Below are 10,823 nucleotides of genomic sequence, written 5' to 3' on the forward strand. Positions count from 1 at the left end.
CTACATCCTCAGTACTGCATACTGCCTACTACATACTCAGTACTGCATACTGCGTACTACATCCTCAGTACTGCATACTGCGTACTACATACTCAGTACTGCATACTGCCTACTACATACTCAGTACTGCATACTGCCTACTACATACTCAGTACTGCATACTGCGTACTACATACTCAGTACTGCATACTGCCTACTACATACTCAGTACTGCATACTGCGTACTACATACTCAGTACTGCATACTGCCTGCTACATACTCAGTACTGCATACTGCCTGCTACATCCTCAGTACTGCATACTGCCTACTACATACTCAGTACCGCATACTGCCTACTACATAATCAGTCAGTACTGCATTCTTTCCACTACATACTCAGCACTGCATACTGCCTACTACATACTCAGTTAGTACTGCATACTGCGTACTACATACTCAGTACTGCATACTGCCTACTACATACTCAGTACTGCATACTGCCTACTACATAATCAGTTAGTACTGCATTCTGTCTACTACATACTCAGTACTGCATACTGCCTACTACATCCTCAGTACTGCATACTGCGTACTACATACTCAGTACTGCATACTGCCTTCTACATACTCAGCACTGCATACTCACTACTACATACTCAGTACTGCATACTGCCTACTACATACTCAGTTAGTACTGCATACTGCCTATTACATACTCAGTACTGCATACTGCGTACTACATACTCAGTACTGCATACTGCCTACTACATACTCAGTACTGCATACTGCCTACTACATACTCAGTTAGTACTGCATTCTGTCTACTACATACTCAGTACTGCATACTGCCTACTACATCCTCAGTACTGCATACTGCGTACTACATACTCAGTACTGCATACTGCCTTCTACATACTCAGCACTGCATACTCACTACTACATACTCAGTACTGCATACTGCCTACTACATACTCAGTTAGTACTGCATACTGCCTATTACATACTCAGTACTGCATACTGCGTACTACATACTCAGTACTGCATACTGCCTACTACATACTCAGTTAGTACTGCATTCTGCCTACTACATACTCAGTTAGTACTGCATTCTGTCTACTACATACTCAGTACTGCATACTGCCTACTACATACTCAGTACTGCATACTGCCTACTACATACTCAGTACTGCATACTACGTACTACATACTCAGTACTGCATACTGCATACTACATACTCAGTACTGCATACTGCCTACTACATACTCAGTTAGTACTGCATACTGCCTACTACATACTCAGTACTGCATACTACGTACTACATACTCAGTACTGCATACTGCCTACTACATACTCAGTCAGTACTGTATACTGCCTACTACATACTCAGTTAGTACTGCATACTGCCTACTAAATACTCAGTACTGCATACAACGTACTACATACTCAGTACTGCATACTGCCTACTAAATACTCAGTACTGCATACAACGTACTACATACTCAGTACTGCATACTGCCTACTAAATACTCAGTACTGCATACAACGTACTACATACTCAGTACTGCATACTGCGTACTACATACCTCAGTACTGCATACTGCCTACTACATACTCAGTTAGTACTGCATACTGCCTACTACATACTCAGTACTGCATACTGCCTACTACATACTCAGTACTGCATACTGCGTACTACATACTCAGTCAGTACTGTATACTATACTACGTTTCCCTTCAGCACGTCATGTAAGTATGAGCTCCTACACTCTCCATCATTCCTAATTATTTTATACAACCATGCTTCCTAACACAGTGCGGTGCTAGAAACTTCTGCCTCCAGCCCGTTCTCACTCCTCCACTCGTCACATATGGACACATGGTCAAAACCCGTCGGCCTCAGTTTGTAACGCACTTGGGATCCCTATAGCGCCTCAGTTCAAGGCAGTGGGGGAAGCCCTGTAGCGTCAGTTTTTGATGGTAAAGGCAGGTATATGATATTTAACAGAACAAAGTTAGGAGGTGGTTGGAGGGCCAGAACCCAGACTTTGAACCGAGAGACCGGGGTTTGTGTCCCGAGTAAAACAAAAAGTCAACGTTAAATATTTTTTAATATTTACGCAAACTGATGTACGTAGTTATTTTAATCCAAACCATGATCTTTTCCTGACCTCAACCAAGTACTTCAGTTGTCTAAACCTTAAATTTGATCATTTAATATGTTAAATATACGCAAATACACTGATTATATTGATTTATGCCTTGTATAATGTTTGATGCTTATGTATAATTGTCAGATTGCTCCACTGTTTTATTGTTGCTTTTATTATCACTGTTATTTTGTGAAAGGTGCTATATTAAATTAATTTTACTTACTTACTTACTTACCAATTATATTTAACAACGCTAGCGTTTTATTTTGAAAGTCTAACCGGACGTTGCATATTTGTTGTTGCTAAGCGTTGACCATGGAGCCTTAAACGTGTAAAAGCGACCTCAAAGAGCTATGACCAAGCATCATATGTGACGAGTCGGGAGTGAGAATGTGTTGCTGCCTCGGTGTTCAGTCTCACCTGCTGATTTCTGCTCTCTTTTACAGCTCGAAACATCCCGACTGTACTGGCAATAGGTTTTTCACTCTTCTCTCTGATTGTTTAGTTTTGTTATGATTTTCAAGAAATGTCCAAAAAACCAACAACAGCTCACAAAACAAAAAGGAGGAGGAGGAGATCCAGCATCGGAGAACCCTCTGACAATGAAGCCAGGACTACAAACACTTCTAACTCAGAGGGAAACATCAGAGTGAGGCTTCCCTGTTGTAACACAATGGGAGAAGATTGTCATTGTGCCGCTGCATGCAGAATGCTGCAGAAACATCCTACACATTTAATGAAAGTCTCCTCCAAAGGCCAGAATTAGGGTGGGTTCCACTGATAATATGCCCCTTTTCCACCGAATGGTACCAGCTCCACTCGCCTCAACTCTACTCACCATTTTTGGTTTTCCATCGGGGAAAATTTCTTCCTGTTATCTGGTACTTTTTTTCCCAGCCAACGCAGCAGACGATTCCAGCAACAACAGCAGAAAAAAACGCAGTTGTAACATTTCAGTACAGCTATTCTGTCTTTATGTTCTGAGTAATGTCGAAACGTTAAATCAAGAGACTATTATGTAGCTATAAGGACAGCACGGCGGCCTAGTGGTTAGCACTGTCGCCTGACAGCAAGAAGGTCCTGAGTTTGAACCCCAGTCGTCCGGGCCTTTCTGTGTTTAGTTTGCATGTTCTCCCAGTGTCTGCGTGGGTTCTCTCCAGGTTCTCTGGCTTCCTCCCACCATCCAAAGACATGCGGCCTACTAGGTTGATTGGTGTCCTCAGGTGTGAGTGTGAGTGGTGGTCTGTCTATGTGTGGCCCTACGATGGACTGGCGACCTGTCCAGAGTGTACCCCACCTTTCGCCCAATGTCAGCTGGGATTGGCTCCAGGATAAGTGGTTGACAATGGTTTTCTGCTAATTAGCTCTAGCTCTCTAAAAAACAACCTATAATAGCCATCTACTCCTGTAGACATCTGTACACAAGTAGCCTAGTCATACATTGTATATCAATGTTTTAATAAAAATAAAACATTGAATGATGATGGTGATGGCGCATAGATAAGATGCTTGTCTTTGGTGTGGGAGACCTGGGTTCAATTCCCACTGTGAGACATCCACCATTGTGTCCCTGAGCAAGACATTTAACCCCTAGTTGCTCCAGAGGCGTGCGACCTCTGACATGTATAGGAATTGTAAGTCGCTTTGGATAAAAGCGTCAGCTAAATGAGTAAAATGTAAATATCTGCAGGTAATTAATCTATAGGTAGGATGGCTTCTATTACAGGATTACTTACTTATATGCAATAGCTATATGAGGTTTTATAATAGTAGCATGCTTTTGTTCTAGTTTGTCTGAATTGTATGTTCATCTGTTCAAAACTAGAGTGTTGCTGAACTCAGTGCAGACAGCTCAGCTGCAGCAGAGTCAAGTGCAGTGGAGACAGTAAGACAGCAGAGAGAGAGACACACCTCGACACAGATGCTGCCAGTTTCTTAATATTGTGGTTAATTATTATTAACCCTTAGGATAGGAGGAACCTGTGTCAAACACACCCAGATAACCCTGACACATATATCCTTAAGACACACACATGAATGCACTTGCAACTTTAGTATTTTGATTTTAATTCACATCATTCATCATTTGAAATCATATTTAAACATTTAAATATGTGAAATTATGTTGGTACACAAAAACACCCACACACAAATTAGCGTATAGCTATGGGTGGTGATGGTGAGAGAACAGGGTTCAATCCCCTACTGTGACACATCTACCAATGTGTCCTTGAGCAAGACACTTAACCCTTAGTTGCTCCAGAGGCGTGAGGCAGAGACCTCTGACATAATTAGCAATTGTAAGTCGCTTTGGATAAAAACGTCAGCAAAATAAATAAATGTATTAGTACATAGTATAGCTACAGTTACTCTTCATAGTTTTTGCTAGGTACATATTCTGTTACCTTTTGTGCTGTTATTACTTGTTTGTATTCATGTGTATTTCAATGTTGAGAGGTAGTGTGTAGGAAAACATTCTGCTGCAGCGTTCACATCCTATACTGTGTTCATGAACTAAGAGGCTACTGGAATCAGTTCAGCCAGACACCCCTGGTCTTCTAGGACCATTGCTGTGATGGAGGATGCTACTGTAGGCCTAGCAGAGACAGAGAGGAGGGTGGGAAAAGGTTGGAATAAAACTGTGACACACAATCACACATCACACATCTCCTCCAGGCTTCTCACTTCTACCATTTCTACCCAAAGCTATCGAACGGGCAGACAAAATAACCTCCCAATCAGTCTGGTTTTAAGAGTGGCCACTCTACTGAAATGGCTCTGTTGTCTGTAACAAAAGCCCCAAGGTCAGCTAAAGTTGCAGCCCAATCCTCAGTTCTTATCCTGCTTGACTTATCAGCTGCCTTTGACACAGTCAACCACATGATCCTGCTATCCGCACTCTCAGCCAGGAGCATCTCGGCAAAGCACTCCTGTGGTTGAAATCCTACCTCTTGGGGCATTCCCACTGCCTCACCACAGGGATTCCCCAAGGCTCAGTGCAAAGGCCTCTTCTCTTCTCAAATTACACCGCCTCACTGGCGCCGATCATTCGTTTTCACGGCTTCTCTTACCACTGCTACGCAGACGATACGCAACTCTACATATCCTTCCCACCAGACGACCCCACGGTCTCGGCGCAGGTCCTCTGACATATCTGCATGGATGAAGGCTTGCTACCTTCAACAAAACCTCTATAAGACTGAACGCTTGGTCCTTCCAGGCAAGCAATCTATTCACCGCAACATCAAACTACAAATTGACTCCTCAACCATCACTCCAACCAGGGTGGTGTGTCTTGGACGTGCCGCTTTGCTCTATACATCATAATAACAATCAGGCTCTACCTCACTCATTATGCCACCCACCTTCTGGTACAGGCCATGGTTATCTCTCGCCTGGACTATTGCAAAGCCCTCCCAGCGGGTCTTCCAGCTTGGGTGGTGAAACCCCTACAAACGCAGCCAGACACTAATTTGATGTGAATAACTTTATTAGCATTCTGCAGTGGTATTGTTTACATTAGGAGGAGCAGAAAGGGTTTAATAGTGAAGGAATCTCAATGAAACCATGTGACCAACCAGATCAACCTTGTTAGCCCGTAGTCATGGTAATAGTCATGTGGTTTCATTCGGGGCTCGGCGATCAGTGACCTCAACCTGATGGAAGAATTTCATGGCTATGTGAGTTTAATTAAAATAAAAAGTAAAACATTTTATATATGCTTCACAGGAAATTAAAGAACAACCCGTTCTCATTCTTTGTGTAACACTGGGTGAAGACCGGTAGCGTCATTTTTGTACACTAGGTAGGTATAGGATATTTAATATAATAAGTATATATAAGTCTGAGTAAGGAGGTGGTTGGGGTGAGCGGTGGGCCAGAAACCGGACTTTCACCCAGAAGGCCGGTGTTCGTTTCTCATGTGCAACAAGAAGTCGACATTGAATGTGTTAAATACGCAAATAACTTTACTTGACATGCATAAGTGATGTCAAGCAAGTAAGTAATTTTAACCCAAACCATGATCTTTTCCTAAACCTAACTTAGTAGTTTTAGTGGTTAACTTGACCACGGAGCCCTACATGTCAAAAACCAATCCCAGGGCTCAAGGGGTCTTGACCAAGTGTCCATATGTAATGAGTGAGAATGTGTTGGAAAGAAATAATTTCCAACTTTCAACATGAATCACGGATTTGTGTGACGAGTTGATGACCGCTAAAAGGTCCCAACCCCTCAGGTTGAGCACCACTGGGCCTGAATCTAAAGACTACAGGAACTACATTCATAAAATATAGATTTATAGTTTATAGTAAATATACTGCAGTCAGAGAATACAGGAGAGTTCAGAGCCTCGTACAGAAAGACAGCTGCCTTTTTCTTCTTTGAATCTGATTAATTATCGATTATTGGATGCGTATTGAACTGTAATCATGAGACTAAACTCTAACATGCGCTCATGGATAAACTTTAAAAAAAACGTTCATAATCCAGCAGCCTGAGGATTATGATTATTGATGGCTTCAGATGGTGGTTCTTTGCCGGAGTCTCAGGATTAATATAAGAATAAATATTTCTGATATTTTTCTGATCATCTGAAGGAACCGAAGTCTCTCTGCTGTCTCCTTCTCCACAAGGACAAAGATGTGGTCGTCCCTGAAGAATAAATATTGTTTATTATTCCAGATGTCCTTCCTTGTGTCCTTGTCTTCTTCCTTATTCCCTTATCTCCTTCCTTGTCTCCTCAGAGTTCATCCTTTCTTCTTGTACTCTCAGTTTTCTGATCATTTTATTACTTTGTCTTTCTCCTTCTCCTCCTCAGCTCCTTGCCTCCTTCTTTCCGTTTCGCGGCTTGTTGCCGAGTAACGCGTCCATCTCTGCAATGAGGGGCGGAGTCAGCTGAGACAGAACCTGAAAAACAGGAAGAGAAAGTCTTTAATATATCTACCTATCTATAATACTGATCTTTACAACATGCTGTTGGTCTCATTTAAGGGATGTTTCTTTTTTCATATAATGAAAATCTGATTGTTTCGGGTGACTTCACTTGATTGATTAATTGTAAAGACGTTTCGATGCATGAAGGTCTGACTGAAATGTTTCCTACAAACTTTCTCTCTGACAAACAAATCAAAGTATCTGACAGGTTGAGGTAGTTTGTCTGCTGGTTTGTTGTTTAAAGTTGACTGTTACAAAATAATAACAATAATTTAGATTATCAGGTTCTGATAATCGATCATTAATGAACCTGCTGTCTGAAGTGATCAGTCCGACAAAGTTCATGTCAATGACTGAGGAAAGATAAGAAAATGTTGTGTGATGTGAAACAACCAACAAGGATGCAATTTATTGTTTTTATACATTTTAAAGTTCAATGTAATCAGATAATTATGCAGATTCAAAATAATACAAATCAAACAAAGAAAAAAGCTAAATACATGTTGTTACATGTATTTATTTTTCAGGTATTTTTCGTGTTCACACCTTCACATACTTTCCTGTGTTGTCATTTTTAATGTGGCATGAAGACCTCATATCACAATAAAAAACTATTCATCCAGTTTTTAAAGACAAAAAGCTGGGTCATTTGTTTTTCATTTGATTAAAATAAGCACAGAGGAAACACAAATAACAATGCATTGGTATCTTTATCTTTTTTTAAATATTAATTTTAATGATATGAAAGTATTTTTGTGTGTTTTTAAGAAAAACTGTTTTGCGAGCATATTTCTCACACTGAAATAGAAAATTATGTTTGTAATTAAAAATAAGCAGTCCTCTTAAAGCTTTGATTGCAAATCCATCCCCTTTGATTGCAAATCAAAAAGTTTTGTGAGTCAAAAACGGTCGAGGGATGAGTTTTAATTAGTGGCCTTGACCCATCAATGGTTTGGATTGACTTCATGGTCCACAATGTCAAAAAAGTTTTACAAGTCAAAATTTTTACTAGTCAAAAAGTTTTACAAGTCAAAAAATTTTACAAGTCAAAGTCTTTTTACTTTTTACTAGTCAAAAAGTTTTACAAGTCAAAAAAGTTTTACAAGCCAAAACTTTTACTAGTCAAAAAGTTTTACAAGTCAAAAAATTTTACAAGTCAAAGTCTTTTTACTTTTTACTAGTCAAAAAGTTTTACTAATCAAAAAGTTTTACTAATCAAAAAGAGAGAAGAGTTTTTATTGGTGGTTTTGAACCACCAATCCTGGGTTTGGATCGACTGCATGGCCACACACACAATGTCTGTTTCAGTAACACTCTGTTACCCTGATAGAACCGAGGTTCTCCAGCAGCTGCTCTGTGTTGGACACTCCCAGAAGAACCGAGCTGACACCTTCACTACGTAGACACCAAGCTGAGAGAGAAAGAAAGATCAGCACAGCAAACAGTTGAGACAGGAAATCAGGACGTTCTTTAGAAAATCTGAAAATCAAACTTTTGAGTTACTGAAACAGAAGTTCAAAAGCTCACGTGAGAACTTTCAGGATGTATTGTTAAACTGACATTATGAACAGTAAATCGTTTAAAGACGTCATCAGCAGACGAGAAAAAACAGTTTAAAGTTTAATCAAAAAAATAATCAAAGTGGGAGCCTGATGATATTTTGTTCAGACCAAAGCCAGCAGTGAACACGTCTTTAACCCTGCCCGTCTCTCTCAGCCTGATACCTCTTCTTACTCTGAACCATAGAAACCATTAAACCTCTCAGTGAGCCTCACCGCTGCACTGGGTCACATGTTCCTTCATCACCATGAACACACACAGTAGTTTATTCTGACTCCCGCTGCCCCAAACACCCAGGAGATGCACTACTTCCTCCTGTTTGTCTGATAGAAACTACAGAGAACAGCTGTTTGAGGACTTTTTAAACATGAATTACATCTTCACCAGGAACCAATGGGCATGGAGCTAAGAGCCACAGACAGGAAGTCACACAGGAAGTCAGACAGACGGTTGGTGTACCTATAGCCAGCTGAGCAGCAGTGCACTTCAGCCTGTCGGCCAGCAGGTGGAGCTCTTTGATTTTACTGAGCTGCTTCTTCCCCTCATCACTGCAGAGACGCTCCTTCAGCCACGCATACCCCTGCAGACACACACACACACACACAGCGTATTGATCAGCACGGTAACAGATGGTCTCTCATCCTGCAGGCCTGCAGATGGATGATGTTTGTGCACCACTGATTATTGTGGTGTGTGTTTGTGTGTGTGTGAGGACCTTCATGGCGGCTCTGGAGCTCTCGGGGACTCCCTCGTTGTACTTCCCCGTCAGCAGGCCGCAGGCTAACGGAGACCAGGTCATGGCTCCGACACCTGACGGACACACAGACCTCATGTTGAGCCACTTCATTTAACCCGGCCTATATTTAGACCTGGACCTGAACAGCTGCTGTCCCCACAGACCTCAGCTGGGTCTCACCGTCTTATTTAAAGACACAGTAAAAGATGCAATCCTTTTGTTCTCACTCCCAACTCATCACTCATTGACACAGGGTCAAGACCCGTTAGCGTCAGTTAGCAACTCGCTGAGGAAAGGTTGGTATATGAGGTGTAACAGGAAAGAGTGAGGAGGTGGTTGCGATGGATGGATAACGGTGTTCGTTTCCCATGTGAAACAAAAAGTCAAAATTAAATATTTTTATTTACATTGTATTTTATTTTTACATAGGTTACGTAGTTTGCGTAATTTAGTAGTTAGTAATGTAACTTAACTTACGTAAATTAACTGACTTACGTAACAGACATTTTAACCCCAACCCTGATCTTTTCCTAAACCTCACCAAGTACTCTTGGTGCCTGATCCTAACCAAATGTTTCACAACGTTGTGAAGTACTTTTATTTTAAAGTCCAGATTTTGCATATTTGTTGTTGCTAACTTAACTGCCGAGCCCTAAACGTTGAAAAACACTAAAGGGTACCCAGGCTGTTAGCTAGCGATGCCGAGGGGTTTTAATCAAGCGTCCATATGTGACGAGTCGGGAGTGAGAATGGGTTGGCTTAGCTTAGCTTAGCTTAGCTTAGCACAAAGACTGGAAGCAGGGGGGAACTGTTAGCCTAGCTCAACAGAAATGCTGTCTGGTTTACACACATGACAACTGCATTTATAATATATCAGAGATAAAACAATAGAAACTTAACACCAACACCACTAAGAAAACACTATATCTATAAAAAGCAGTAATTATTAATAAAACACCATAAAACAACGACAAGAAAAAAAATGGCAACCACACTGATGAGCGAATATAAAAACCAACAAAATATTACTGGCCAACAATGTAGAGACACCCTAGAAACTACAGTACTCTAGTAACAACCACCAATCATCGCCCTATTTCAATTAAATACCTAACTTATAATTTTAAGAAAGTGGACTCCTTTTATTTGAATGTGAAGTTTCACATGAAAAATGTTCATTGTGCAAAGTTCTAGTGACGCCCTAAATACTATCCTGAATACTCCGAGTAACCATAAAACAACCAGGATACTCATAGTACTAACATGTGTGTACTTTGTACCTCTAACACGTGTGTACTTTGTACCTCTAACATGTATTTTGTACCTATCTTGTGGTAAAGTTCAGGCAGGTGCAGCTCCACTTTGTCTCTCTGGAAGTAATGATACTCGGACTGTTCACACACCGGAGGAACCAGGTTAAACTGCCGGGCCACAGAGTACGCCTCCTGACATGAGACGGGT

General features: G+C 41.0%; 4 protein-coding genes across 5 annotated transcripts in view; 1 reads left to right on the plus strand and 3 right to left on the minus strand.

Annotated features, from left to right (window-relative positions):
• LOC123980185 (zinc finger protein 260-like) overlaps window positions 1–10,823 on the minus strand; it is a 672,464-nt gene that overhangs the window by 550,531 nt on the left and 111,110 nt on the right. The gene's annotated exons all lie outside the window — the stretch shown is intronic.
• The window catches only part of LOC123980191 (butyrophilin-like protein 2), a 470,636-nt gene that overhangs the window by 397,581 nt on the left and 62,232 nt on the right, over window positions 1–10,823 (minus strand). The window lies entirely within an intron of this gene.
• The window catches only part of LOC123980179 (zinc finger protein 271-like), a 342,908-nt gene that overhangs the window by 165,368 nt on the left and 166,717 nt on the right, over window positions 1–10,823 (plus strand). The gene's annotated exons all lie outside the window — the stretch shown is intronic.
• LOC123980243 (voltage-gated potassium channel subunit beta-3-like) overlaps window positions 5,836–10,823 on the minus strand; it is a 17,606-nt gene continuing 12,618 nt past the window's right edge. The window contains exons 11-14 of the mRNA XM_046064540.1: window positions 9,342–9,436; window positions 9,086–9,206; window positions 8,389–8,477; window positions 5,836–7,039 (exon numbers count right to left, since the gene is read on the minus strand). Coding sequence (XP_045920496.1) covers window positions 6,947–7,039; window positions 8,389–8,477; window positions 9,086–9,206; window positions 9,342–9,436 — 398 coding nt within the window. The 3' untranslated portion in view covers window positions 5,836–6,946. The remainder of the gene's footprint in view (window positions 7,040–8,388; window positions 8,478–9,085; window positions 9,207–9,341; window positions 9,437–10,823) is intronic.

The sequence above is a fragment of the Micropterus dolomieu genome, linkage group LG12 (assembly GCF_021292245.1).
Source record: "Micropterus dolomieu isolate WLL.071019.BEF.003 ecotype Adirondacks linkage group LG12, ASM2129224v1, whole genome shotgun sequence".
NCBI classification, from domain to species: domain Eukaryota; kingdom Metazoa; phylum Chordata; class Actinopteri; order Centrarchiformes; family Centrarchidae; genus Micropterus; species Micropterus dolomieu.